General features: G+C 35.3%; 1 protein-coding gene across 1 annotated transcript in view; it reads left to right on the top strand.

Moving 5' to 3' along the window:
- Positions 1-24,502, top strand: part of IQCM (IQ motif containing M) — a 299,506-nt gene that overhangs the window by 40,347 nt on the left and 234,657 nt on the right. The window contains exons 4-5 of the mRNA XM_045552628.1: positions 13,295-13,385; positions 17,486-17,574. Coding sequence (XP_045408584.1) covers positions 13,295-13,385; positions 17,486-17,574 — 180 coding nt within the window. The remainder of the gene's footprint in view (positions 1-13,294; positions 13,386-17,485; positions 17,575-24,502) is intronic.

The raw sequence follows: 24,502 nt of genomic DNA, 5'->3' as shown, positions 1-24,502 counted from the left end.
TTTGTAGTACATTTTGCATTATTGTTTTACAGATTGAAGTTTCATGGTAGAGTTAAATTGCACTGATAAAACATGGATTAATTTTCAACTCTTCTGCCGTTGTCATAGAGAACTTTATATTCTCATGCATTTAATTCAGCTGTCCTCTTGGTTCTTGGCTGAGTTTCATTCATCACATTCAGCAAACTTTTATTGAGTGCCTAATATCTGCTAGAATAGGCATTAGAATATTTGTTCAGTAAATAAATGATTACCTACCTTGATTGTGGGATTATGAAATATAACCTTTTGGAAAGTAGATATGATGTTTTCTTTTGTCTTATAACTCCCATGGTCTTTAGCAGATAGACAAAGGAAGTAGTTAATAATGATTTATAGTTAAATGATCTTATTATATTGAGAATAAAAATTATTTACATGAAGGTGTAAAGTAGGAAAAAAATCCATAAAGTGAAATCTAAAGTATTCAAACAACCTGTCTAGCACAAATGTCTTTATTCCCCTTCCTGACATAGAATCTGAAATTCATTACATTTGTGTGCCTAGTAAACACATTAATAAATTATTTAACTTATTCAGTTAATATTTTGGAGGCTGCTGATTTATTATGCTATATGTAAGTTAGAATAAGAATGTCCCCATTCTTAAATAGATCATAACATACGAGGGGAAAATTCATTCAGGCTGTATTTATTGAGTATCTATTATATGCTAGGCACTCTTCTTGACATTGATGATATAGTTGTGAGTAAATGGAGCTTACATCCTGCTGGGAGTACATAGGCAAAAGGCAATTAAGGAACAAACAGATAATGACAAAACGTGATACAATGAAAGAAACAGAGTGATGTGATAGATTAACTGTGGGGACATACTTTAGATGCAAAAAAATGTCATGAATGCCTCTCTCAGGAACTTATATTTGATCTGAGATCTGAAGAACAATAAGGACTGGTGGTATGCTGATAAATTTGTTCTTAAAAAAAAAAGAAAAAAAAGCCTGATTTATAGCATTTGCTGACTTTCATGGTATAAATATTTCCATCCTGGCTCATTTTAGGCTACCAAGCATGTAACGTCTGGATTGCAAAATTCCTGAAAATTTAACAATTAATTTTTGAAAGCTGGTATAAGCCATTTACAGCACATCACTGACAGTAATATGAAGTGCTGGGAAAAAAGCAATCCAGGCAGGGAAAAACCACTGAGGAGGAACAGGCATGGGCTTATTAAGGCCCCGAAGGAAGACATTGTGGCTGTAGTATAATGGCAGAGAGAATGGCATAAGGATGTGAAACCAGGTGAGAGAGACGGGTGTGAATCAGATGATGTATGGTTCTATAGGTAATGGCAAGGAATTGATTTTTATTTTAAGAGTGGTAGAAAGTCATTGACTGGTTTTAAGAAGAATGTTATGATCAGATTTCCAATTTTAAAAGATAGGCTGGCCTCTGTGTATGATGCAGTAAACAGAAGATAAAGGGAATATAGTAGACTAATTAGAAAGTTACTTTTTAGTCTAGACAAGAGATAATGGTGGCTTAGATTGAATTATTGTGCAACATATATTCACTTCTTTCCTACTCCACCTTGGGTTGGAGTATCTTTTCTTGCTGCACTGATTTTGAGATTGGGCATGGCTTATTTTGGCCATTAGAAGGTGAGAAAGCATGATGCAAATGACTTTAAATGTACTTAGTGGTTTATCTTGTCTCTTATACTCCTTGATCTGTCATGGAAAGACCATGCCCGAGGTAGCTGTACCCTCTAGCCTGGTCTGTCTAAGTTAGCTGACTCAGCCTGGAGCAGAACTGCTCTGGCTAACTCAAAGAACTGTGAGCATGAAAAATCTAGACTTGTAAACTACTGAGTTTTGATTTAGTTTGTTATACAGCATTATTGTGGCAATTGTTTTGGTAGTAGTGAAATTGGAGAGAAATGGACACATTTGAGATATATTTTGGTGGTAGATAATGAATTTCTGATTTGAACAAGTGGTGATGTCATTTACTGACAAGACAAGAAAGAACAGTTTTGGGGAGAGGAAATCAAGAGTTCCATTAACTGTATTATGTTTGGGATACTTAATAATGCATACATAAGTATGAAATTTTGTGGAGAGGTGTGCGCTGGAGAATAAAGTTTTGGAGTCATTGATGTATGAACATCATTTAAAACCATGGATTGAATTGGATGAAATCTCCTAAGGAACAAATGAAGTTGACATAAGCAAAAAGGCTTAAGATAGAGATAGTCCCAACTACTCAGTAGGCTGAGGCAGAAGGATTGCTTAAGCCCAGGAGTTTGAGACTGCTGTAAACTAGGCTGGTGCCACAGCACTCCAGCCTAGGCAACAGAGCGAGACTCTGTCTCCAAAAAAAAAAAAAAAATCGAGGCATAAGACCTTCCATTCATTAGAGGTCTGATAGAAGAGGGAGAGTTAGCAAAGGAGATTGAAAATTAGAAGCTAGTGTCATAACAGGAAACCAGGAGAAAGTGTTGCCACAGAACCCCTTTATAAAAGAGAGTCAGCATTGTCACTGAGGACTGCTGAAGGCCCAGTAAAAAGCTGACAAAGACTTGTCCAATGAGTGTGCTCCCATGGATGTCATTGTATCTTTGATGAGAGCAGCTTCCACAGAGTATCGGCTATGCAAGCTGCATTGGGAGTGTGCTGAAGAACAAATGGGCTGAGGAAGTGCAAACAATATATGTAGACTACCAGTTTAAACATTTTGCTATAAAGTACAGAGAAATTGAACAATATCAAGAGAACGTTTTTGTTTTGTTTTGCTCTCAAGTGTTAGCTATGATGATGACTGCATTAAGTGGTGATCCAAGTTAAAAACCTTTTGTTTGACCTTTGTCAATTCTTTTATTCACCCCACTTACTGTTTAGCCCAAACCTTTGCCCCTCTCCTGGAGACTGTTATGAAGCCTCTGCCCCCTTCCCTCAGCAAACGACCTTACCTCCTACTTCCTAGAGAAAATAAAGGTCTTCATGGTGAACTCACTGGAGACTTATTAATAGCCACCTAAAATCTTATGTATGGTTTTGAAGATGCCTTTTCAGATCGTGGCTCAATTCTATCCCATTCTTTCCCTTCTCTGCCAGAAACCTAACTCATCTGTTATGTATTATTTGCTTTCTTTTACAGCTCCACAATCTTCTTTCCTATAGCCTGTAAGCATACTAAAGTTTCTCCCATCCTAAAAATATATTGACACCATAACTTCCTTTCTCAGATTTATGTCCCTGTGGAGATCATTTCATCTCTCTCCTTTCCTTCAAACCACATAGATCTTGAAAGGGAAGTCTACATTTATTATCTTCAAATACTTTATTCCTTCAACCCAATGAAATCTTGCTTCTACTTCTATCTTTTCATTAAATTGTTCACCAATGAATTCTCAATTATAAAAGTTAAAGATACATTTTATTCTTTGTTTTAAATTCATGAGATAATGAAAATAAAGTTTCATAGCACTGCAATTGTAATTACTCAACTATGTATAGCTGAATTAGTTCCCCAGAATGTAGTTCTCATAATCCCCAGGTTATTTCTTGCGTGCCTAGCACACTGCCTGTCACATTGTAGGCATTCAATAAATATTTGTTGAATAAGTGATTGAATAAATGGATGGATACATAAAAATACAATTCCTGTCCTCAAGGAACCATCAAAGAGTTCACAATCTAGTGAGAATTGGCATTCTATATAACACACATGTCCTGGAAACTCCAACAGTAGAAAATCATATGACATCTACTCAGCCCACACAGTAGAATGTGAAATGTCAGTAAATTGCAATCTGTCATTCTTGACTAATGAATCTGTCTATAAATTTGAAACATTTTTAAGTTTTAAATTTCATTACAGTTACTTCATATGAAATTGAATGCAATTTAATAAATAGTGGGTCTTAAAACGAGATAAAGGTGAGAAAACCATTATATAATCTTAATATGTAAAATATAAAATCAGATTTTTTGAATGAAAACAATTTAACTGATCTGAAGCACTTTCATAGTATTAGGTTTCTGTGAAGAAGAGACCTTGAAGCTCTTCTAGCACAACTAATTTCATAACATAAAATCCCCTCTATATTGTTCTCTAGAAAGTTTCTGCCCAATCTCTGCTAGGAGACACCTGTGATGGGGAACACACTCCCTTTTGTGTGATATTCAGTTTCTAAATCATTAAAGCTCTAAATTCTAGAAAACTAGTTCCCATGTGGTCAAGATTCACTATTATTTAAGATACACTGGTTTTACAACTTGAATTAGAGCTCCTGTATATTTGTAGAGTTGAGTAGAAATAGGAAATCTTTATGAAGATCAGGGGAGAAATGGGAATCAGTTGAAGGAAGTATGTATGTAGTACCTACGGTATCTGAGAAAGTAATTGAAAGAAATTAATCCATGTCACTGGCAAACGTAAAATACTGATACTGAAAAATCTGTGTAACTGAATAAGCGGTATTAAATATTTTATTTATTGATTCTTATAACAAATGTTTGATGAATGTGTTGGATATTATATAAGGTCCTGAGGATTCAAGAGGAGTAAGTCCCATTCCACAGTATCAAAGAGCTTATAGACTTATAAAGAGGAGGGAGCCAAATTAACAATGAGTGCTGCAAATTGTTTCAATGTTTAAATAAATTATACAGCCTCCCTTGAGCTGAGGCTTGAAATGTGAATGACTAGCAAAATGGGGAAAAGTATTTTAGGCATTCCTTCATTCAACAGTTTGTAGAGTACCTGAGACTCCAAAATGGAAAAAAGAGGTGAACAAATCCAAAGAGTTATTGTAGGGCAGAGCTCAGCTTCTGTTCCTGGGAGGATTTGCATATCTCTGGTGGCCTTGAGCTTTTAGTTTCATTGTCATGAGCAAGGCACAGAGAATATATCTCTGGCATGTGCAAGATGGCAAGTCAGGTCAGAGATTCCCCCCAAAAGGCGGTGCCATCAGTGAGAGATTAAACCAGGAAAAAAAAACCAAACAAACAAAAAGAGAAAAGCCTTGCTTGTAGAACGAAATGGAAAAGAAACTTTACTATCTTAGCTTTAGCTCGGAGAGAGGGGGAAAGAAAAGGTTTCATCTTATGACCATAAACAAGCTCACCTGGGATTGAATCAGAATTCGTATTACCGGTTATCTCAAAAATCCTTAAAGTGAAAAATTAAAGTTATCATGAGTTGAAAATACTCTCAACTGCCTGGAGGAAGTAAACACAAATTATTTCTTGAGGAATAAATCTTAATCCCAGGTTGCATTTGTGAATGAAAATAAAATCTGAAGGCCCCCCCACACCCCCCCACTGAAGGGACCCCCTCTTGGCCAAGGGGATATCCTAAAACTAAATTGCCGGCCATGAGGAGGGAGGTCAGACATGTCTCATCATGCCCTCCTCCCTTCTTGGAGATACCCTTTGCAACTCATTAACCGGCCTAAGGGTATGTAAAACAAACCTGCAGGTCCTCAGATTACACAACAAATACATATGAGGTGGCTTGTCTCTGATTTACAAGCTTACTTAACATTCTAGGCCTTTGGATAAAAGCTTCATGTCTTTAACCAATTACAAGTCAAAGAATCTTTAAACCCACCTATCACCTGTCAGCCCCGCCCCCTTCAAGATGGCCCACCTTTTTGGGCCAGAACCAATGTATGCCTTCCCTGTATTGATTTATGACTTTACCTGTAACTCCTGTCTTACTGAAATGTATGAAACCAAACTGTAACCCAAGCACAGGGAGTCCACTTGCTCAAGTCTTCTTGGGTGTGGCTCCGGGTCATGGTCCTCAAATTTGGCTCAGAATAAGTCTCTTTAAAATTATTTTACAGAGTTTGGCTTCTTTTCCGCTAACACATTCAACATAAATAAGTTCCATTACTATGGAATATGGGTTGCAAATAATTCCTATTCTATGAAATATGAATGTACAACTTAAAAAAATGCATGTAGAAATAAGTCACTAGGAGTGGGATCCAGCCCCCCTGAACCCCTATGGAAGTAGATTCAAAAAGACCATAGATACTAGAATTATCTGATATAGACTAGAAATAAATAAACTTAATATGCTTAAAAAATAAAAGTATAAACATAGGAATGAACTAAAGACTATAAAAATGTCCAGGAAGCTTTGATAAAGAATCAAAGGAACTTCTACAAATATCAATATATAACAATTTAAATAAGATTGCTGAAAATAGATTTGCTAAACTAGAAAGTACAGCTTAAGAAATTTACAAATGAAGCCCAAAAGATAGAAAACATGAAAGTTTAAGAGCCTGGGAAAATATATTGAGAAATGTGAACATAAATCTAACCAGATATTTCTAATTAGGAAACACTAGAAAAGGGGTAGAAAGGTAATTTTGGAAGAGATAATGACCACTGCTCCCTGGAGACCTGATTCCAGGTGTGGAACAGAGAAAGTACAAAGCGAGACTGGAACTCTTACTGTGGCAGAAAGTAAGGGATGCTCAAAGACTAATGGAAGTATTGCAAAATGGTGTAGGAGTTGACTTGGTTCTGATCAGTCAACTTTGGCTTTGTGAACATCAAGAAGAGTAATAATGAAAGTAGATTATAACACACTGAGTAAAAAAGGAATGAATGTGTCCATAATAATATTCAAAAAGACTGGAAAGAAAAAAGAGGAAATCTCTGCTTTATATTAATAGATAAATGCCAGCCTGTGAATTTTGGAGGACTTATAGAACTATAAAAATATAATTTTGCAACTACCGGGATAATGAATGAGTTAGGCAAGAGTTATTGGTGGATGCTGAAACCTTTTTTATGAAAGACAGTTGGGGAACAGATATTCACATGGACTCAAAGTATTCAGACAGAGATTATTTATTAATCACGAAAAGGAAAAATGTACCTTTGTAATGGAAAGCCTTTTTAGTTACCACCATAATCAAATGATCAATTTAGTAACATCTTTTGATATGATCTAATGGGAATTATACATCACTTATGTAGTATTCCTGCCAAAGATGCTCAATTTCAATCTAATTATAAAGAGACAATAAGAAGAATCCAGATAGCCTTCAAGAATATCCATGTCAAAAAAGATGAAAAAGGGTGGGAGAAATGTTCTAGGTCAGTGCTGTCCAGTTGAAAGACAATGCAAGCACAAATGTAATTTAAAATTTTCTAGTGGCTGCATTAAAAAAGGTAAAGAGAAACAGGTGAAATTAATTTCAATGATATATTTAATTTAATATATGAGAATATTTAAATATGTAATTACTACAGCATTATTAATTAGATATCTTATATCGTTGTAGTAAATGTTAGAAATCCAGAATGTATTTTAAACTTACAGCACATCTTAATTTAGGGTGGTCATATTAAGCATTCAGTAATCATATGCTGTTGGGTACCATATGGACAGCAGGTCAGCTTTGGTTCTAGGCTAAAGTTGACCTAAGAGATATAGGTAATCCTTGATTAGATCATGGATTAAGAAAAAACAAACAGCTAGAAAGGATGGTTTTAGGACAATTAGGAGAATTTTATATGGATAGTATGTTAGATAATATTGTAGGGGGCAAGGGAAAACTTCCCCTTTGTCTTTTGAAGAGTCACTGAAAATCAACTGGCAAAGACATTAAGAGGAGAAAAGGCATACAAATTTATTAATATGCATGGAAGTCTTACAACAATCTCAATGAAAGGCCAGATGGTTGATACTTTTGTACTATCTTGAGGTTACAGAAAGGATAGGGGCTCAGAGCATGGCCCAAACCAGATTATGATGGTAAGTCAGGTTGTAGTGGCAAGACAGTTTATGAGAGAGGGAGGGCCTCAGAAAAAGCCTTCTTGCATCAATGCAGATTTTCTTTATAGATGCAAATCTTTCCCACAAAAGACAGCTTTTCAGCTATTGCATTTCCAGTGCTTCTGAATAGCCATCTTGAAATATGTCAAAGAAGTACATTTGGGGGTAAAATATTTTGGTTTTCTTCAGTATAACTGCATCACTTAATTTCTTGGTTGAGTATTGTAAGTAGGAGATGTACTTGTTCTGAGGAACTTCATGGTGAAGTATTACTATTTAAGGGTGAAATACATTGTTTGCAACCTACTTTCAGATCATTCAGCAAAAAAATTATGTATACCTGTGCATACACATATATCAGTAAGGATATAAAGTATTTGATTTGAACAACTAAATTGACAGCTTTGATTTATTAGGTATATGTAGAACAGTGTTTCTAACAATTAGAGAATATATGTTATTTTTAGACAAATAGGGAATATTAAGAAAATTGACTACCTACTGATCTATAAAGTAGGAGTAAATAAATTTCAAAGAATTGGAATTATACAAAACATGTTCTCTGATTACTGTGAAATTAAATTGGAAAAAAATAACAATGATAATTTAAAATTATGTAATTTGGAAATGAAAAATCATTTATGGAAAGTATGGAAGGTGGATTAGAGGGTGTCATGGATGGAAGCAGGAATCCAAGTGAGGAAGCTACTAATGTACCAGACAAGAGATGGTAAGGATCTGAATTGAGGCAGTATGAGTGGAAAAAGATGAAAGGGACTTAATGACTGACTGAGGGGGTTGAGGGAGAGTGAATAGTCGAGATGACTTCCAGGTTTATGGATGGACAGTAGTGTCATTAATATGAAAGAGACATGCTGATTGAGGTAGAATATAGTTGGTTATTCAAATTTGGACCTCAAGAGGAGTCTGAGCAAGATATATAGATTTGTGATCCATGCAAGTATAGGTAATAAATTTAACCAACGTAGTGGACCATACCATGCAAGTAAAGGGTTAAAAGGTAGCCAAGGGGAAAAAAGAGCTGTGGGGTACACACAACAGCTGGAGGTGGTCAAAGCAAAATGAGCCCCTGAAGGAAGATAGGCAAAATAGTCAAAAGTGAAGGAAATTGAATGGGTGATTGATTCCAGGTGAATGAATGATTGATTCCAACTGACCTCTCAGGAGAGTTTGGTAACTAGTGTTAAGGAAAGTAGTCCTTTGGTTGGCAGTTTTAATGCCTTATGTTCCTTACGGTTAATTTCATTACAAAACCTCACTTTACCTGCATTTTCTTTTCTCAGTCTCCTTGTCTCTCTTTGACTAATTATAATCAGAGGTGATTTATAATTCATGTTTCAGAACTGAAATTCTAGAGTTTCGTGAAATTGGTTTAAAGACTATATTTTACATAAGGGAAATAGTTATAAGCTTAGAGATGTTATAATTTGCCCAGAGTCACATAGTAAGTCTGGTTTGCCATCTAAGGTTCATCTGAACTAATTAAAAGCAATGCTGGATTTTCATATGTTTTAATTGCCTTTCTAGTATTGACTAAAGAAAAAAAAAATCAAGCTTTTAAAGAATCAGGGTTAGTTTTATTCAGAAGTCTTACGGAGGACTATAGCCTGAGGACTACAGCGTGGGAACGGCACTATAGAGAGATTCTATCAGACTGCTCAGGGCAGTGTTTTAACTCACAGTTTATATACAGGATGTGGAGGTTTAGTAAATGCAAAATCAGGTCACACTTGCTCAGAAGTTAAAGCAGAATCACATCAAAGTTTGGGTGTAAGAGTATATCTGATTATAGATTACAGAGGCATAATCACTAATGCCATCAGACGTTATGGGTAGGAAAAGGCAAGGGATAAGGTCATTTATCTTCTAAGGAGTATAGTGACTTAGGCAAGAGATGTGGGAGTCATGTGCTCTATTCTGTTTTGTCTTCAAAGCATCTTTCCAGAGAGCTACATGTCCTCACAGAGCCAGGGGCTTTGTGAAATTTTCTTGGCAAACAGAAGTGAGCAAACACGGCTTCTTACATTTGTGACTTTGTCTCACACTAGAGATCTTTTTAAACTCCATATACTACTCTCTTAGGAGCATATCTGCATTTATTTTATATTTTGCATGCAGTCCTAACATGATTTAGTTCAATGGTGCTGTACAGGGCTTTTAGTTTAGCACTTAAATGAATTACACCCAAACTTTTTAACAGGTTTTTTTTTTTTTTCAAAAATAGGCTTTTTTTGCTTTATTAATTATTATAGTAACACAAGTTCATTATAAAGATTTTAAAAATACAGACATACATTAATATGAAATTGAAATGGAAAGTCTCCATACTACTACACCCCCTCTTCTCTCCAACACTGTTGATAGTTTTAATTTGGTGTAAATATTAGACAAGATAAGTTGGGCACCAGATTCTCAGTGGCTTCACATTTCATAAAGACTTATTTTACCCCCACATTACAGTGTGACAGACAGTCCACCTTGTAGCTCTGCTATTTGGTGCATATGTTTCCCAGGGTACCGTGGCAGGGAAAGAGTGGGCTGAAGGAATCGTTTATGGCCCAGGTCTGGTAGTGGCTCACAGCTCATCTGCCCACATCCCATTGACCAGAATCTAATCACATGTCCTCAACCTAATTATAAAGGGGTCTGGGAAATATAGGGGTACACATGGATAGTTGGGTGCATACTCATGTTCTCTGCTGTAGTATGCATTCTTTCATATTTTTTCCGTGCATTTGCAAATAAATAAACCATTCACATATATGTATTTTTATAAATGTGAGATCATTAGTGAAAATTTATTTTCATAACATTATTTTCAAATTAATATTATCTTTAAATAATACCCTCACTTGTGAACTTCATCACATCCTTCCCAGATACAGTGAACCTGGTCCCTGCTCATGTCTTCAATTCCAAGTGTGCTCAGATGTATACATCTGTGATCTCTTGACCTATATTAGCTTCTTCCCCATCCAACTTGAAAACCTCCTGCCTTGAAAAATAAAACAACAAAACAAAAAATTTTAACTAAATCCTAATGCTTTCTTTAGCTTCCATGATTGTCTTTCTTTCACTGCAACCTCACTTCCTTCACCATTGCTATAATGCACTCTCTGGATCTCCAGATGTCACTTCCCATGGCTTTCCCCCCCATCCTTTTCCTCCTTCATTTTTGTGCGGGAATTTTCACTGTTAGTTATGCTGTCTATTCAGGGTGGCAGTCATGCTTTATTAATCATTATATTCTATGTCCTTCTTCTCTAGGAGTTAGCATAGCAGTTTTCACAAGTAGATATTCTACAAATAAACATGTGCATATCGAGCATCACAATGATTAAGAATGCAGGTTCTGACCGGGTGCACTGGCTCACCCCTGTAATCCTAGCCCTCTGGGAGGCCGAGGCAGGTGGATCACTTGAGGTCAGGAGTTCGAGACCAGCCTGAGCAAGAGCAAGACCCTGTCTCTACTAAAAATAGAAAGAAATTATCTGGCCAACTAAAAATATATATAGAAAAAATTAGCCGGGCATGGTGGCGCATGTCTGTAGTCCCAGCTACTCGGGAGGCTGAGGCAGTAGGATCGCTTAAGCCCAGGAGTTTGAGGTTGCTGTGAGCTAGGCTGATTCCACGGCACTCACTCTAGCCCGGGTAACAAAGTGAGACTCTGTCTCAAAAAAAAAAAAAAAAAAAAAGAATGCAGTTTCCTGGGTTTGAATATTGGCTTTACCTACTGTTAGTTAAATAACCTTGGGGAAGTTAATCACTACTTCTCTGCTTCTGTTTCCTCATCTATAAAATGGGGGTAATAATATAATACCTAACCTATGTGATTGATGGCTGTGAGAATAAAATGTGCTAATCCATATATAGCAATTAGCACACTTAGCACATGGCAAATATTCTTAAATGTTTGTATTTTTAAGACACAAAAATTCTTTCTCTTGAACTCTACTTCTTCACTTTAATATATCACTCAGCTTACCATGTATCTTTACATAAAGTGTGTCTTTTGAGCTTTATAGTCACCCTCTGAAGTAAGTAAGGCAGAAATTTACCCCTTTTCACTGATGAGGCACCAAGACCCCACAAGTCCCCGGGGGTGGTAGAGTGATAAAGAGGGACAAGTTCTGGCTCTGTACCTTCCAAGTTACAGGATCTTGGGAAAGCTGCTTCTCTTTATATGTGAAAGGGAATACTTGCAGTACTTTACTGAGGGTTATGTGAAATAATTCACAGGGAATGCTAACCAGTACTCCTGGTATATTGTAAATACTGTCTTTGCTTGGTGTCCTTGGGGGATTGGTTCCAGGAACCCTCATCTATGCCAAAATCTAGAGATATTCAAGTCCTTTGTATAAAATGATACAGCATTTGCATATAACCTATGCGCATCCTCCTGTATATGTTAAATCATCTCTCTAGATTACTTATAATACCTAATGCTATGTAATGCTAGGTAAATAGTTTTTATATTATCTTTAAAATTGGTCTTAATTTTTATTGTATTGTTTTTTATTTTTATTTTTTGAAATATTTGTAGTCTGTGGTTGGTTGAACCTGTGGATGTAGAACCTATGGATACAGAAGGCTGACTGGTCAATAAATATTAACATTCTGTTTTCCATTTCTCCAAAAAGTTTATATTCTTTGTTATATATATTAAATCTACATTAAATGATGCAATCTAGTATGCCTTTCTATTTTTGTTGGTATTGAGATCCCAACTAGTTTGTAATTTTTCTAAAATACAGGGTTTTGTCTCATGTGTTTGGTGTATCTTTTAATGAACCTGAGCTAGCAGCTAGAAGGTACTCAATAGATACCTGACAATATTTTTTGTTATAATATTTCAAACTATAGACCATTAGCCCCATTATCTGTACACAATAGAAAGTAATGGATATTTTAAAAATATTCATGTAAATTTCTCTTTAGACTCTAAGAACTAGATTTTTAAAAAAGTGAGACCTTTGCCTTTTCTGGACGTTAGTCTTTCTATCAAATGATGAGATTTCTGGAGCACTGAAGTGTTCCTATTTATATTAACTAATGATTTGTCAAATTATTTTAAAATAGCACTCTCTCCTATAAAAACTAAGCTTTGTAATGATAATAATAATAATGCTGATATATATAAATGAGGATGTTTGTATTCATTGGTATGTGCTATGCTGTTGCAGCCACTTCTGTGGAAGCTGTCTCCTTTCTGATATGTGAGTTCATTTAAACTATACTCTTCAGTCCTAAATTTTAGTAATTGCAAAACAGCTGAGTTGCATGGGGTGAAGCAACCATTCAAATGTGTTTTTTAAGGTATCTCTGTGTTAGCAATATTTTTAAAAGGATATTATACCGCTTGTTATTAAAAAAAGTCTGTGATTTGCAATTTAATTTGAAAATGTCTTTAGAATTTGAAAACCAATAGTAGTGTACAATAAAAGCTTTTTTTATTTTTTAAATTCCAGAAAAAGTTAAATTGGGTAAAATAATGACTAACATTGAATCAGTGAGTAAAAAAATGGAGAAAGAAAAGCAACAGCACTCTGGGAAGTTCAGGTAATATGTAATTAGCTAACCTGAAGTAAATGTACATTTTCTTCTACTTTGCCAGTATTCTCTGACCAATTGTTGTGGTTTTCAAGTCTGTTAATGCCCCATACATGAAGCTAATTTATCCTTCTGCTTGAGTCCCTTAAAACATATCAATTATCAAAATTTTAGTTTTCAATTCAATTAACTTTTGAACTGGAGGATGTCTGAGTAGTTAAGCAAACCATCTGGGTTTTACAGTGCATAAGCTCAAATCCAATTTGTGGCTTTCTTGAGAAAAATGCCATATTTTATGAAAATATTACATAAGTTTAGAATTTTAGTAACTTGTCTGCAGCAATTAGGGAGCCGAGTAACTTATAATTTCCTTTTAAAATTTAATGATTAAAGGTTAGTCTTTTTCTAACAGAGGGTGAGGCTGATTCTACAGAACATAGTTTGAATGCAGGAATTTTGAGTATTGCTTCTGCTTTCCAAAAGTGTCTGGAGGTGGGTCAGTTCCTTTTCTGAATTATTGCACAAAATAGCATCACCATCTTCAAGATAACTTTAAAATTGTGTACACAGTTGTTGGCCCTAAAACTATAGATAGAACCTCTAACAGTCCTTCAGCACATATTTTATAAGAACATTTATACTTGTAGAATGTAAATACTACTCTCTTAAAATGTATCAATGGCTTGTTTTACTTTAATTCGTTAATATTATAACATGGTCAGAAATCTGGGGTAATTGGCACAACTATAAATAATAGAAATTTGAGAAAATGCTGCCATGGCTATAAAGAAGGTTGTGGATCTGCCAAAATTCGTGCTTCGAATTATGCTTAATACTAGAATATCCATGCTCAGAGTAACCACTTTCTGGCGTCAGTGTACACAATATTCAAATTTGAAAGAGTAGTATATATGTACAGCTTTAATCCTTAAGATTTGATTTTATTTATAATAAGGGAAGATATTAGTTACAAAGGAAAAGAAATTATCATATTGGGAATTTACTAGTTGTTAAAATTTTCCTTTCTGCCTTTACCCGTTTTAACCCAAGGTTTAGGTTGGTCTAGCAGAGTGGTAGCTCTTAAAATAGTCATTAATATGGTAATTTAGCCAAACAGTTTAGAATTTCCAGCAAGCTTTTAATAACTAGAAAAGTTAACTGTACTACGAAAACTATTTTCAGTATATTTAGATGAGGATGGTAATCCAAGGAAGAATAGTAATGACTTAGGGACAAGTGATGCACTCATTAAAAATCTGATCAGGTATGATATCTTTCACTGTAACATATTTCCCAAGAGAGTAGAATATTTCCCAAATAATTGTTTATTATGCAACTGGTGGAAGATAAAGGTCTCTTGACACCCTAACATCCCATTTTTTAATGAAAACATGTCCTGCTTAATGAGGAAGATCAACACCCTTTGAAATTAAGAGCAAGTGCATGTACTTCCAGTGACAGCTGGGGGCATATAAAATCTGAACTTCAATACACCTGGGCTGCCTTGTCTTTATTTATAGCTGGCTTATGGTGGTAGCTTGTTTCATATCTTAGCAGTTAGCTTCATTTCATTAATGTTAGAAGTGTGATGGGAATGCAGAGGCAAAGACAAATACGAGTTTTGGGACATGGTGACTCAGGGTTTTCAAAAACTTGTGCTTTAACTAGACAAATAAAATGTCATTAGACTGAAATTTTTATTGAAATCTGGTTCACCACATAATGAAGATAAGGAAACTTATCAGTGAGAGTAGAAGCAACAGAAAGGATAATAGAATCCAGTCAGGAAATAGGGGATTGTTTACAATGTAAGGACAGGCACTAGGACCAATTAGTATGAATTATCCAGTTCTTCATGAGACTCTGGAAAGGTTTCTTAAGTTAAATAGACCCCTGTAAGAGAAATTGTATATAAACTACTTAAAATTCACCTTATGGTGCCTTGAAAAACTAATTTTTAAGATGATACAATATTTTTAGGTAGACCATAAAAATATTGACCCAACAAAAGAAATTTCCTTGGACAAAACATGAGGAAATATGATAGAGTCTTAAAAATGTATGATTTTTTTCTTTTTTTCAAACTTGTCTATTTTTGACCTGTGGAGGGAAAACAAAACCAAATACTTCTACATTTTCAAATTTAAGAAAGTGAAATTTTTCAATGTACCTTTGAATTCTAAATTCAAAATTATATATTAAAATATTCTTTTTATGACAATAATGATAAATGTGAGTGCATTCTAAATGTTAATTTTCCATCAAAAATTTTATTTATTATTTAGTAGTGCTAATTTTTTAGTTGATAATATTGGTGCATTTGGAAATATGGCAAATGCATTTCTGTAAATGCATTCTATAATATAATTCGGAAAAGTGAGCAGGTACTTTTCCCCCTAGTTTTATGATCAGTGAGAGTTTCTTCTGTGTCACATGACAATTTGTGTTGAGGTTATTCTGATCAAATTAATAACAGAATGAGGACATTACAAAATAATGATAGAATCCCTCATGGCATTTCCCATTGTGTTGAAACAACTGTCATTTTACCTTAATGTTTGTAGAATATTGCTTAAGTGGATGAATTGTCTACTTCTATTAGAATCTTTCTTTAGTAGGCAATCATTGAAAAATGCTCTGATTTAGAGATTAAATAATACTTATCCATGCACCAAATATTAGAAAGCAAAGCAAACTATGTCTGATCAGTGAATCTTGGCCCCATTCTTGGTGTTGTATAAATAAATACTAGAATTTCAAAAGGAATTTTATAAAACTACCTGCATACACAAGCTTCTTTTCCCTTGACATAATTTTAGAGATAACCTCAGTCCTTTGGCCAACTCCTTGGGTATGACCACACAAAGGACAATTAAACTAATAGATCATATAGTTAGTCATTTATTTACTAGTTATTGAGTTTCTACTGTATGCCAAATGTAAAGCTCTGAACAGGACAGCCACAGTCTCCTCCCTCAGAGACCCTGGTTTTTGAGTGTGAAAATGTTTAAAAATCTTAAAATTTCTATAACATTTATATAACTTTTGAACTGGCAATTTCATCTCTAGGCATTTATAGTAACAAAAGAAAATAATTGGATAGGTGCACAAATATGTTCAAAGATTTTCATCATGGTTTATAAATAACAAAGAAGTGGAAGTAACTAAAATATCCAGCAAAAGAGGACTGGTAAATAAGCCATCAGTTTGTTAAATCCATACAATAGAATTCCATGTAAAGGGGCCAAAATAACAGTGTGCATTTTTGTACATTTACAAAGAAAGATCTTCCATAATATATTAAGTACAGAAAATTAGTTAAAAAGTTCATATGCATTTGCGTACACTTAAACATAGCAAACATATGGAATATATTACATATGTTAATCATGACAGTTGGAGTCAGTATAAAATGGTAATATGGTTCCTGAAGTCACACTACCTGAATTCAAACCTGGCTCCACTCATTTTTAGCTGTGATAATCTGATCGATATACTACTTAACCTCTAAATGTCTCAGTTTTCCCATTTATAAAATGGCTATAACAGTAAATACCTAGAGGCTTGTTGTGAGGATTAAATCAGGTAAGACATGTAAGAGGATTACAATAGTTCCTGGCCTATAGGAAGCATTAAAGGTTTTGCAATTATTGCTAAAATATCAGGATGGTGAGACTACAGGTGATTTTTATTTTCTTTCCTTTTACTTATTCACCTTTTCTAAAGTTTTTATGTGGTACCTGACTTAAGCTGATGTGGCTCCAAATCATGTTAGGAAAACGTGTTATTTAAAATCTCTTATAAAACTGCAAAGAAATAGATAAATATAATGTGTGCATTTTTCCTATTTTTGTTAGATGGGGCTCACTTGGAAAGCAAATGTCCCTATTTGTTATCCATCCTCAGAACCAGCAAAATTTGGTATTATTTTGTCCTCATTCAGTAATAAATATTTACTCTGCAGGTACTTGAGAGTACAACAGGTAGAGGCAAGTGGTTTTTCTCTCTGTGATTAGTATTTAATCCTATAACATTAGTCTTAAAGATCTGTATTACAAAACAGGGACTATTAAATCATTTAAGGATCTAAATTTATGTTTTGGAAACAGAATGTTGGAATCATTACATACTACACCTGTCCAGCTTCGCTGGCCCATTCGACCTGTGACCCCTTCTGTGGGATTTCACAAAGAATTTGGTGAGTTTCACTACATAAATGTTGGTAGCAGCACCATGATGGTCATTATTTTGTATTCATTTAAAATGCAAAACCAGAGAGCTAGTATTGACCAGTTATTTTCTTTATTTATATTTCATTTCAAATACTGTGTCTAAAGATAAAGAGATTTTGGAAACAACTACTAATAACTAATCCTAGCCTCCTTTATTTGAATTTGAGAGATTGGATTGTTAAAAATGTGTGTGAATATCAAAGGTTATAGTAAATTATAAATTCTTGTAATTTTTAAGTTTTATCTATGGTTGAGTTTTTGCTGTATTAAAAAATACATAAAATTCTTCAAAAGAAAAGATATATGATTCTTTAAAGTCCCTTACGTGTGATTGAGAAACTCTCTGGAACTTGAACTACTCAAAGACCTAGGGGGCTATTGATTCAAAGAAACTATTTTGGAGTTTTCCCTCTTTTTAACTTGTTACTCATGTTCTTGAGCTCCTGGCAGTCATTAAGGAAAAACTCTTCTTGTAGATTGGACTTCAACTGATTTTGGAAGAAATTTTCAAAAGTTTGCAGAATAAACTCTTCCTTGGGTTTTCAAGACACTTTTGCATGAAATGTCCTTTTATCCCACTACAATTTTTACCGGCTTTTATTTGGATTATTACAGAAGGAAGTCAAGAATCAAGGGGAGGCTCACTTCCAAACTTAAATTCTATAAAACACATTTTTATTATGCCAACCAGTATTCACCAAACCTAAATTTGTGACTATAATGTCAGAATCTTAAAGATATGCAATAAATGTGTTTTAAAATTTTGATTGTTATATTGGTCAATAGCTTAAATTCTTTTAAGGCTTGATCAAATAATTTGAGGCTCCAGGACAATAGAATAATGTGCAGGTCTCAGATGAGTCTAGAATTGAATATGTATGTGTGGAAGTAAATGCTGGCAAATATGCACACAAAGCTAGGGTCTAATAGTGGTGGGGTCTAAAAGTGGGTGTAATACTTTTAATAGAAAATAATCTTAAAATCTTATCTCTCTGAAAACTATGTTTTATAACTCTTTACCATAAGTTAAAGTTCTACTAATTCTGTGACATTTAGAGTTTGTTCAAGATCTAAGGGTTGATGAAAGCCTCTGTCTTCAAATACCATCCACCTCAGATAAATCATTCATGTCTTCATCTTGCAGAGGAATTTCTTAACTCATTGAATGGTGCAGCAACTCTCATGGTTTTAGTTTGAATGTTGAAGTTCATTTAGGTCTTCTTTTTTCCTATTCATAGAGGGGCTTCACCATTGTTTATTTAGTGCTAAACAAAAAATAGAAAACTTTTCTAAAATATTGGTTGAGAGAACCCCGGTTAGTAGCTACAGATTATTGTAAAAGTACAAGTGGAAGGCTAACAGAAACAGCAGTCACCCTTGTGATAAGTTAGGAGGTTTTCTGAAGGTTCTACCCATGCAAAAATGTTCTGCTGCAATGTCTGAAATATTTACCAATGGAACCATAACTTCATGAAAGCTAAAAGACTCTCCATACTTATCACAGTGCCTGGGATGTAGTAGGCTTTAATAAATGTATACTAAATGAATGAATGTAAATTAAGAGATCAGGGGCAAGATGGCTGACCAGAGACACCAGCTGCCAGGGTATCTCAGTAAGAAGGAGAAGTTTTAGATGAAAGAAAAAATGAACAGACAGAGATCAGGTGTAGATCTGAGAGAAGGGTGCTAGAACCTTCAGGAGACTACATGGGAAGAAGTTATGGAGCAGAACAGGAAAGAGCAAAGTATCAGCAGAGATCGACCACTTCAGCTGCTCCCTGGCAGCTTGGCCCAGAAGCTGGGAGCAGACCTTTGACTCCTGCTGAAACAGCTACCTTGACAGCTTTTGTGGAGTCTGAGGGAAAGCTCACCCTACCCATCCCTGCTCAGCCACACTCCTCCATCCACCTCTTGTGGCAGAGAAAAAGGGCTCTCCTGGGAGTTCCAAGGCCCCCCCCCCCACCTGGGGCATTCGAGTGCTTCTCCTGAGGGACTAGAGCCAGTCACAGGGCCCGAAAACAACACTGCAACTTGTATCTTCTGGCAAGTGCCACCGACTGACAGGGAGGTGAATGTGCATACTCTGCAGCATTTACTGACTCATTCTTATAGGGTGTGGTCGATTTGTACAAGCACCACCAACTATTTCAGAGATTAAACTGGGTATGCCAATATAATTCACACTGTTAAGAAGACCCAGGGCTGGAGAAAGAGAAAGGATTACAATGACCTCCATCCTCTGTCATCATAGAGACTTGTACCTCCATAATATTTGGAAATAAAAACATAAAAAAATAATGTAAATTAAAAGGAGAAACCACCCAAGTAGAGTATACGTCAGTATGTATCTGTGTGTCTATCTCTACATGGTAGGCTAAAACTACTGCTAAAAGAAAAATGAATTTGGTGAAGTAAAATACTTTGCACTATTTTTTTACAGTTTTTTTATTACTGATGATATGTAGACTGCAGAGATACCATCAAAATAAGTAAAATATTATGCAGTTTACACGTTTTAAAAATAAATTGTTGAGTAGATTATTTAGTTTTATATTATAGGTCTCTTAATACTCATATAACTTCATGGGGAGTTGGAAGGTTGAATATGCTGAAAGTATAAAAAATTGCAATAAAAATTATTTTCAAATGCTATGGGATAGCTATTTCTTCCTTTAAAATGAAATATATCTTTAATGAAATAAGAATAGGGATTTCGTCACTGCTTTGTTTTATGTGAAGTTTTTGTTTTATTTGCAGCCAACCAGTCTTTTATAATTGCAACATTTTTTAAATAAGGCCAGAAATATCTGAAGACTTGTGACCAACAACTTATTTTGTGTAATCTATTAGTAAAATGTATAAAATGTTGATTTTCTTTTTGAATAATCTAAGTGTATTCTCTATTAGTGTCTTGGATGAAAAATAATGAATACTTTTTTAATGCTTGTTAATTGTTTAGTTAATTTTAAGGCTACTAAAAAAATCTACACAACAAAGCTTTGTCTCCAGATCATTATTATAACTCTATTTAGTTAAGTTATAGTTTCCATAGCATCTGACACAGTCACTGAGATCTATTTAATAAGAGAATGTAACTTAAATAGTAAGAGAATGTAGATCTTGCAGCTTTGTCTGGGGTACCTGGTAATTTCCTGGACTCTAATTAGAATTACCCAATTCTTTTTTTAGACTAAATAATTATTCTTGTTAAAAGAAAAAGGAAAGGAAATTGGAACATAAGAATTAAGACAAGTGATAATTTCTATCCATGTGATTAAAAAGTATCTGTCTGTCTGTCTATCTCTGCATGAAGCCTTGCTGTGTAAAGCATTATAGCATAGTGATTAAGAGTGAAGGCTCTCTTAATCTAATGAGGCTGGAATTCTGGCTCTGCCAGCTCTAGATGGAAACCTCATCCAAGTTACTTAATTGCTCTGTGACTCAGTTTCTTTATTGGATAAATGAAGGATAACTGCAGTTCCAACCTTGAAATATTTAGATAATGCTTGTCAAGTGCATAACATACATCCCCCGGTGCTTAATAAAACTGAGCTGTGATTATCGGTCACAATTTTGTAGATACAACTAAATTGCAAAGCATAATAGACTAAAAAGTCTGGTGTTTGATGAACTGGCTTTGACCCTATACTAAAGGATATGCTACCAGACTCACAAGGCACACCTCATCACAACACTGACAAACTTACACAATCACAGCATGAACTCAGGAAATGAGGTTTATGGTTATTGTGTAAACACAGCAACTGTGGCCCTTCATGGAGTAAACTGTTTTTGCCATTGTCACAGTTGTCATCTTACTGGAGACCTTGAATCTGACTGTTGGCCCTTCTATTTCAATATATTTGGTAGGTTATTCTTAAATTGATATTCCTCAAGACCCTTTTTACTGGTAATTTCAAAGCTTTCTCCTGATCTGTATGACCCTAAGGGAGTAGACCCATGGTAGAATCTCTTTTGTTTAGAAAAACACTTTAACAGACTTTTTCAAAAGAAAAAGCCCACGCTGCTCTACATAACAACCACCTCTCCATGTCACCTGATGCTTAATCCCTTCAGCTCTCTGGGCTTAGTTTCATCATCTGTAATCCTCAAGGAAAGAGTGAAACTGCCCTCAAGGAATGGGACGAAGGCTTAGAATATTTCCTCTTTTTCAATGGCTTCTGCTCAGATATTAAGACATCTCTACATAGTCATAGGCAGAAGAGGAGAGGGACCCCCTGACTCTGCTCCTGGCAAGATTCCTATACATCCCAAGCTCATAGCCTTGAGAATTGCAAGTGAATCTCATTAACTATGTCCTTTAAGCTGTCTACATCAGTCTCCTCAAGACACTTGGGGCTTCTAGGTCACCTGTGATCACTAAACCCCCGACTTTTTATAATTCTGCATGTTTTCTTTTCTGACTTTACCCCTCACCTCTTTCACTCCTGAAACTTGTCCACTGTGCTCCGTGAACTCATATTCAGTAATCAGCAAAACCCATAAATTCTTAACCTTGTCTGAGTGTTCCTTTCACTTTCTTGGTATCTAACTGAAATCTGTGCCCTGAAGACATTTCTTCCCCTGCTGCCTTCTTAAATGGTACTGTTTTTTTCTCCCTTGCCTCACACCTGTGGGATTAGAGATGGGGAGGTGTCTTCCATGCTCCTCATTGCTATTTCCAGACCATTCTTCCCTCCTCTTCCCTCAAACTCACAGCTTTAAATCTCATGTTATGAAACTATATCCTCCATTAACTCTCTTTATTATAGTAATCTATTGATTTGTATCCATTCTCTCATATCTTAAAGAAATTTCCCTCCTGGATCCTTGTCACTTTCTCTAACACTAATCTTTTCACAATCCTTGGTGATTTAGGTATCCAAACAAATAAGCTTTCTAAGCCATTGGCTTCTCAATTCCTTGAGTTCTTCTCCTCCAGTGATTTTGCCCTCCATCATAGTACATGTATTCTCCAATAGTTACGATCTAGAGAACTTTGTAATACCCCCAAAATCTCACTTTGAAGAGAGTACCACTGTCTAACCAGACCATCCTCTAATACTCCAACATTTTTTTAACCCCTACTGGGAGTCTTGGGCATTCCAGTGTTTATATTAGGCCCAGGGATCAAGTTTTAAATTTCTTCTCTAGCTACACTCATTTCCTTGGTAATTTTCTTCAGTCCATGGCTTTAAGTGCCATTTATATACTGATGATTCCACACGTTTATCTCTAGCTTGGTTATTTTCCAAAACTCCAGCTCATGTTCAACTGCTTAATCAGCATTTCCACCTGGATTTTTAATAGGCATTTCAAATCTAACATGTCCAGATCAAGAACTGTGCACATGTTGTTCTCTTTGTCTGGAAGGTTCGTTTCCTTGAATATCCCAGGCATCACTCCTTCACTATTTCCAGGCTTTGCCCAAAGGCCTCCTCAACAAAATCATCCCTGACCACTCTATCACAGGGGCAGCCCCATCTCCCAGCCCTCTCTACCTCTCCTCCTTTGTTTTGACCTCTAGCACTTAAGACATCAGGACATAACTGCCTATTTTACTTTTTTTTTTATTTCAGCATATTACGGGTGTATAAAAGTTTAGGTTACGTATATTGTCTTTGCCCCACCCGAGTAAGAGTTTCAAGCGTGTCCATCCTCCAGACGGTGCGCACCACACCCATTAGGTGTGTATATACCCATCCCTTTCTCCCCCCTCCTATCTTCCCAGCACCCGATGAATGTTATACTATATGGGCACTTCAGTGTTGATCAGTTAATAACAGTTTGATGGTGAGTACATGTGGTGCTTGTTTTTCCATTCTTGTGATACTTCACTTTGTATGATGGGATCCAGCTCTATCCAGGATAATACAAGAGGTGCTACATCACCATTGTTTTTTGTGGCTGAGTAGAACTCCATGCTACACATATACCACATTTTATTAATCCACTCATATATTGATGGGCACTTGGGTTGTTTCCACAACTTTGTAATTGTGAATTGTGCTTTTATAAACATTCTAGTGCAGATGTCTTTTTTATGGAATGTCTTTTGTTTTTTTGGGTAGATGCCCAATAATGGAATTGCTGGATCAAATGGTAGTTCTACTTGCAACTCTTTGAGGTATCTCTGTATTACTTTCCATAGAGGTTATACTAGTTTGCAGTCCCACAGGCAGTGTATGAATGTTCCTATCTCTCTGAATCCACATCAACATTTGTTGTTTTGGGAATTTTTGATAAAGGCCATTCTCACTGGAGTTAAGTGATATCTTAATCTTAATTGTGGTTTTGATTTGCATTTCCCTGATGATTAGAGATATTGAGCATTTTTTCATATGTTTATTAGCCATTAGTCTATCTTCTTTTGAAAAGTTTCTGTTCATGTCCTTTGCCCACCTTTTGAAAGGTTGTTTGATTTTTTTCTTGCTGATTTTCCTGAGTTCTGTATAGATTCTAGTTATCAGCCCTTTATCAGATGTATAACATGTGAATATTTTCTCCCATTCTGTAGGTTGTCTGTTTGCTCTCTTGTTAGTTTCCTTGGCTGTGTAGAAGCTTTTTAATTTGATCAGGTCCCATTTATTTATTTTTGTTGTTGCTGTGATTGCCTTTGAGGTCTTCTTCATAAATTCTTTGCTTAGGCTAATGTCTGTAAGAGTTTTTCCAACATTTTCTTCTAGAATTCTTACAGTTTCATGCATTAGGTTTAAGTCTGTTATCCACCATGAGTTGATTTTTGTGAAAGGTGAAAGGTGCGGATCCTGTTTCAGTCTTTTACATGTGGCTATATAGTTTTTCTAGCGCCATTTACTGAATGATTCTTTTCCCCAGTGTATGTTTTTGTCTGCTTTGTCAAAGATTAGATGGCTATGTGTAGAGATAAGCATT

The sequence above is a fragment of the Lemur catta genome, chromosome 5, assembly GCF_020740605.2.
Source record: "Lemur catta isolate mLemCat1 chromosome 5, mLemCat1.pri, whole genome shotgun sequence".
In the NCBI taxonomy this organism is placed as follows: domain Eukaryota; kingdom Metazoa; phylum Chordata; class Mammalia; order Primates; family Lemuridae; genus Lemur; species Lemur catta.
This window is presented reverse-complemented; position numbering and strand designations above follow the sequence as displayed.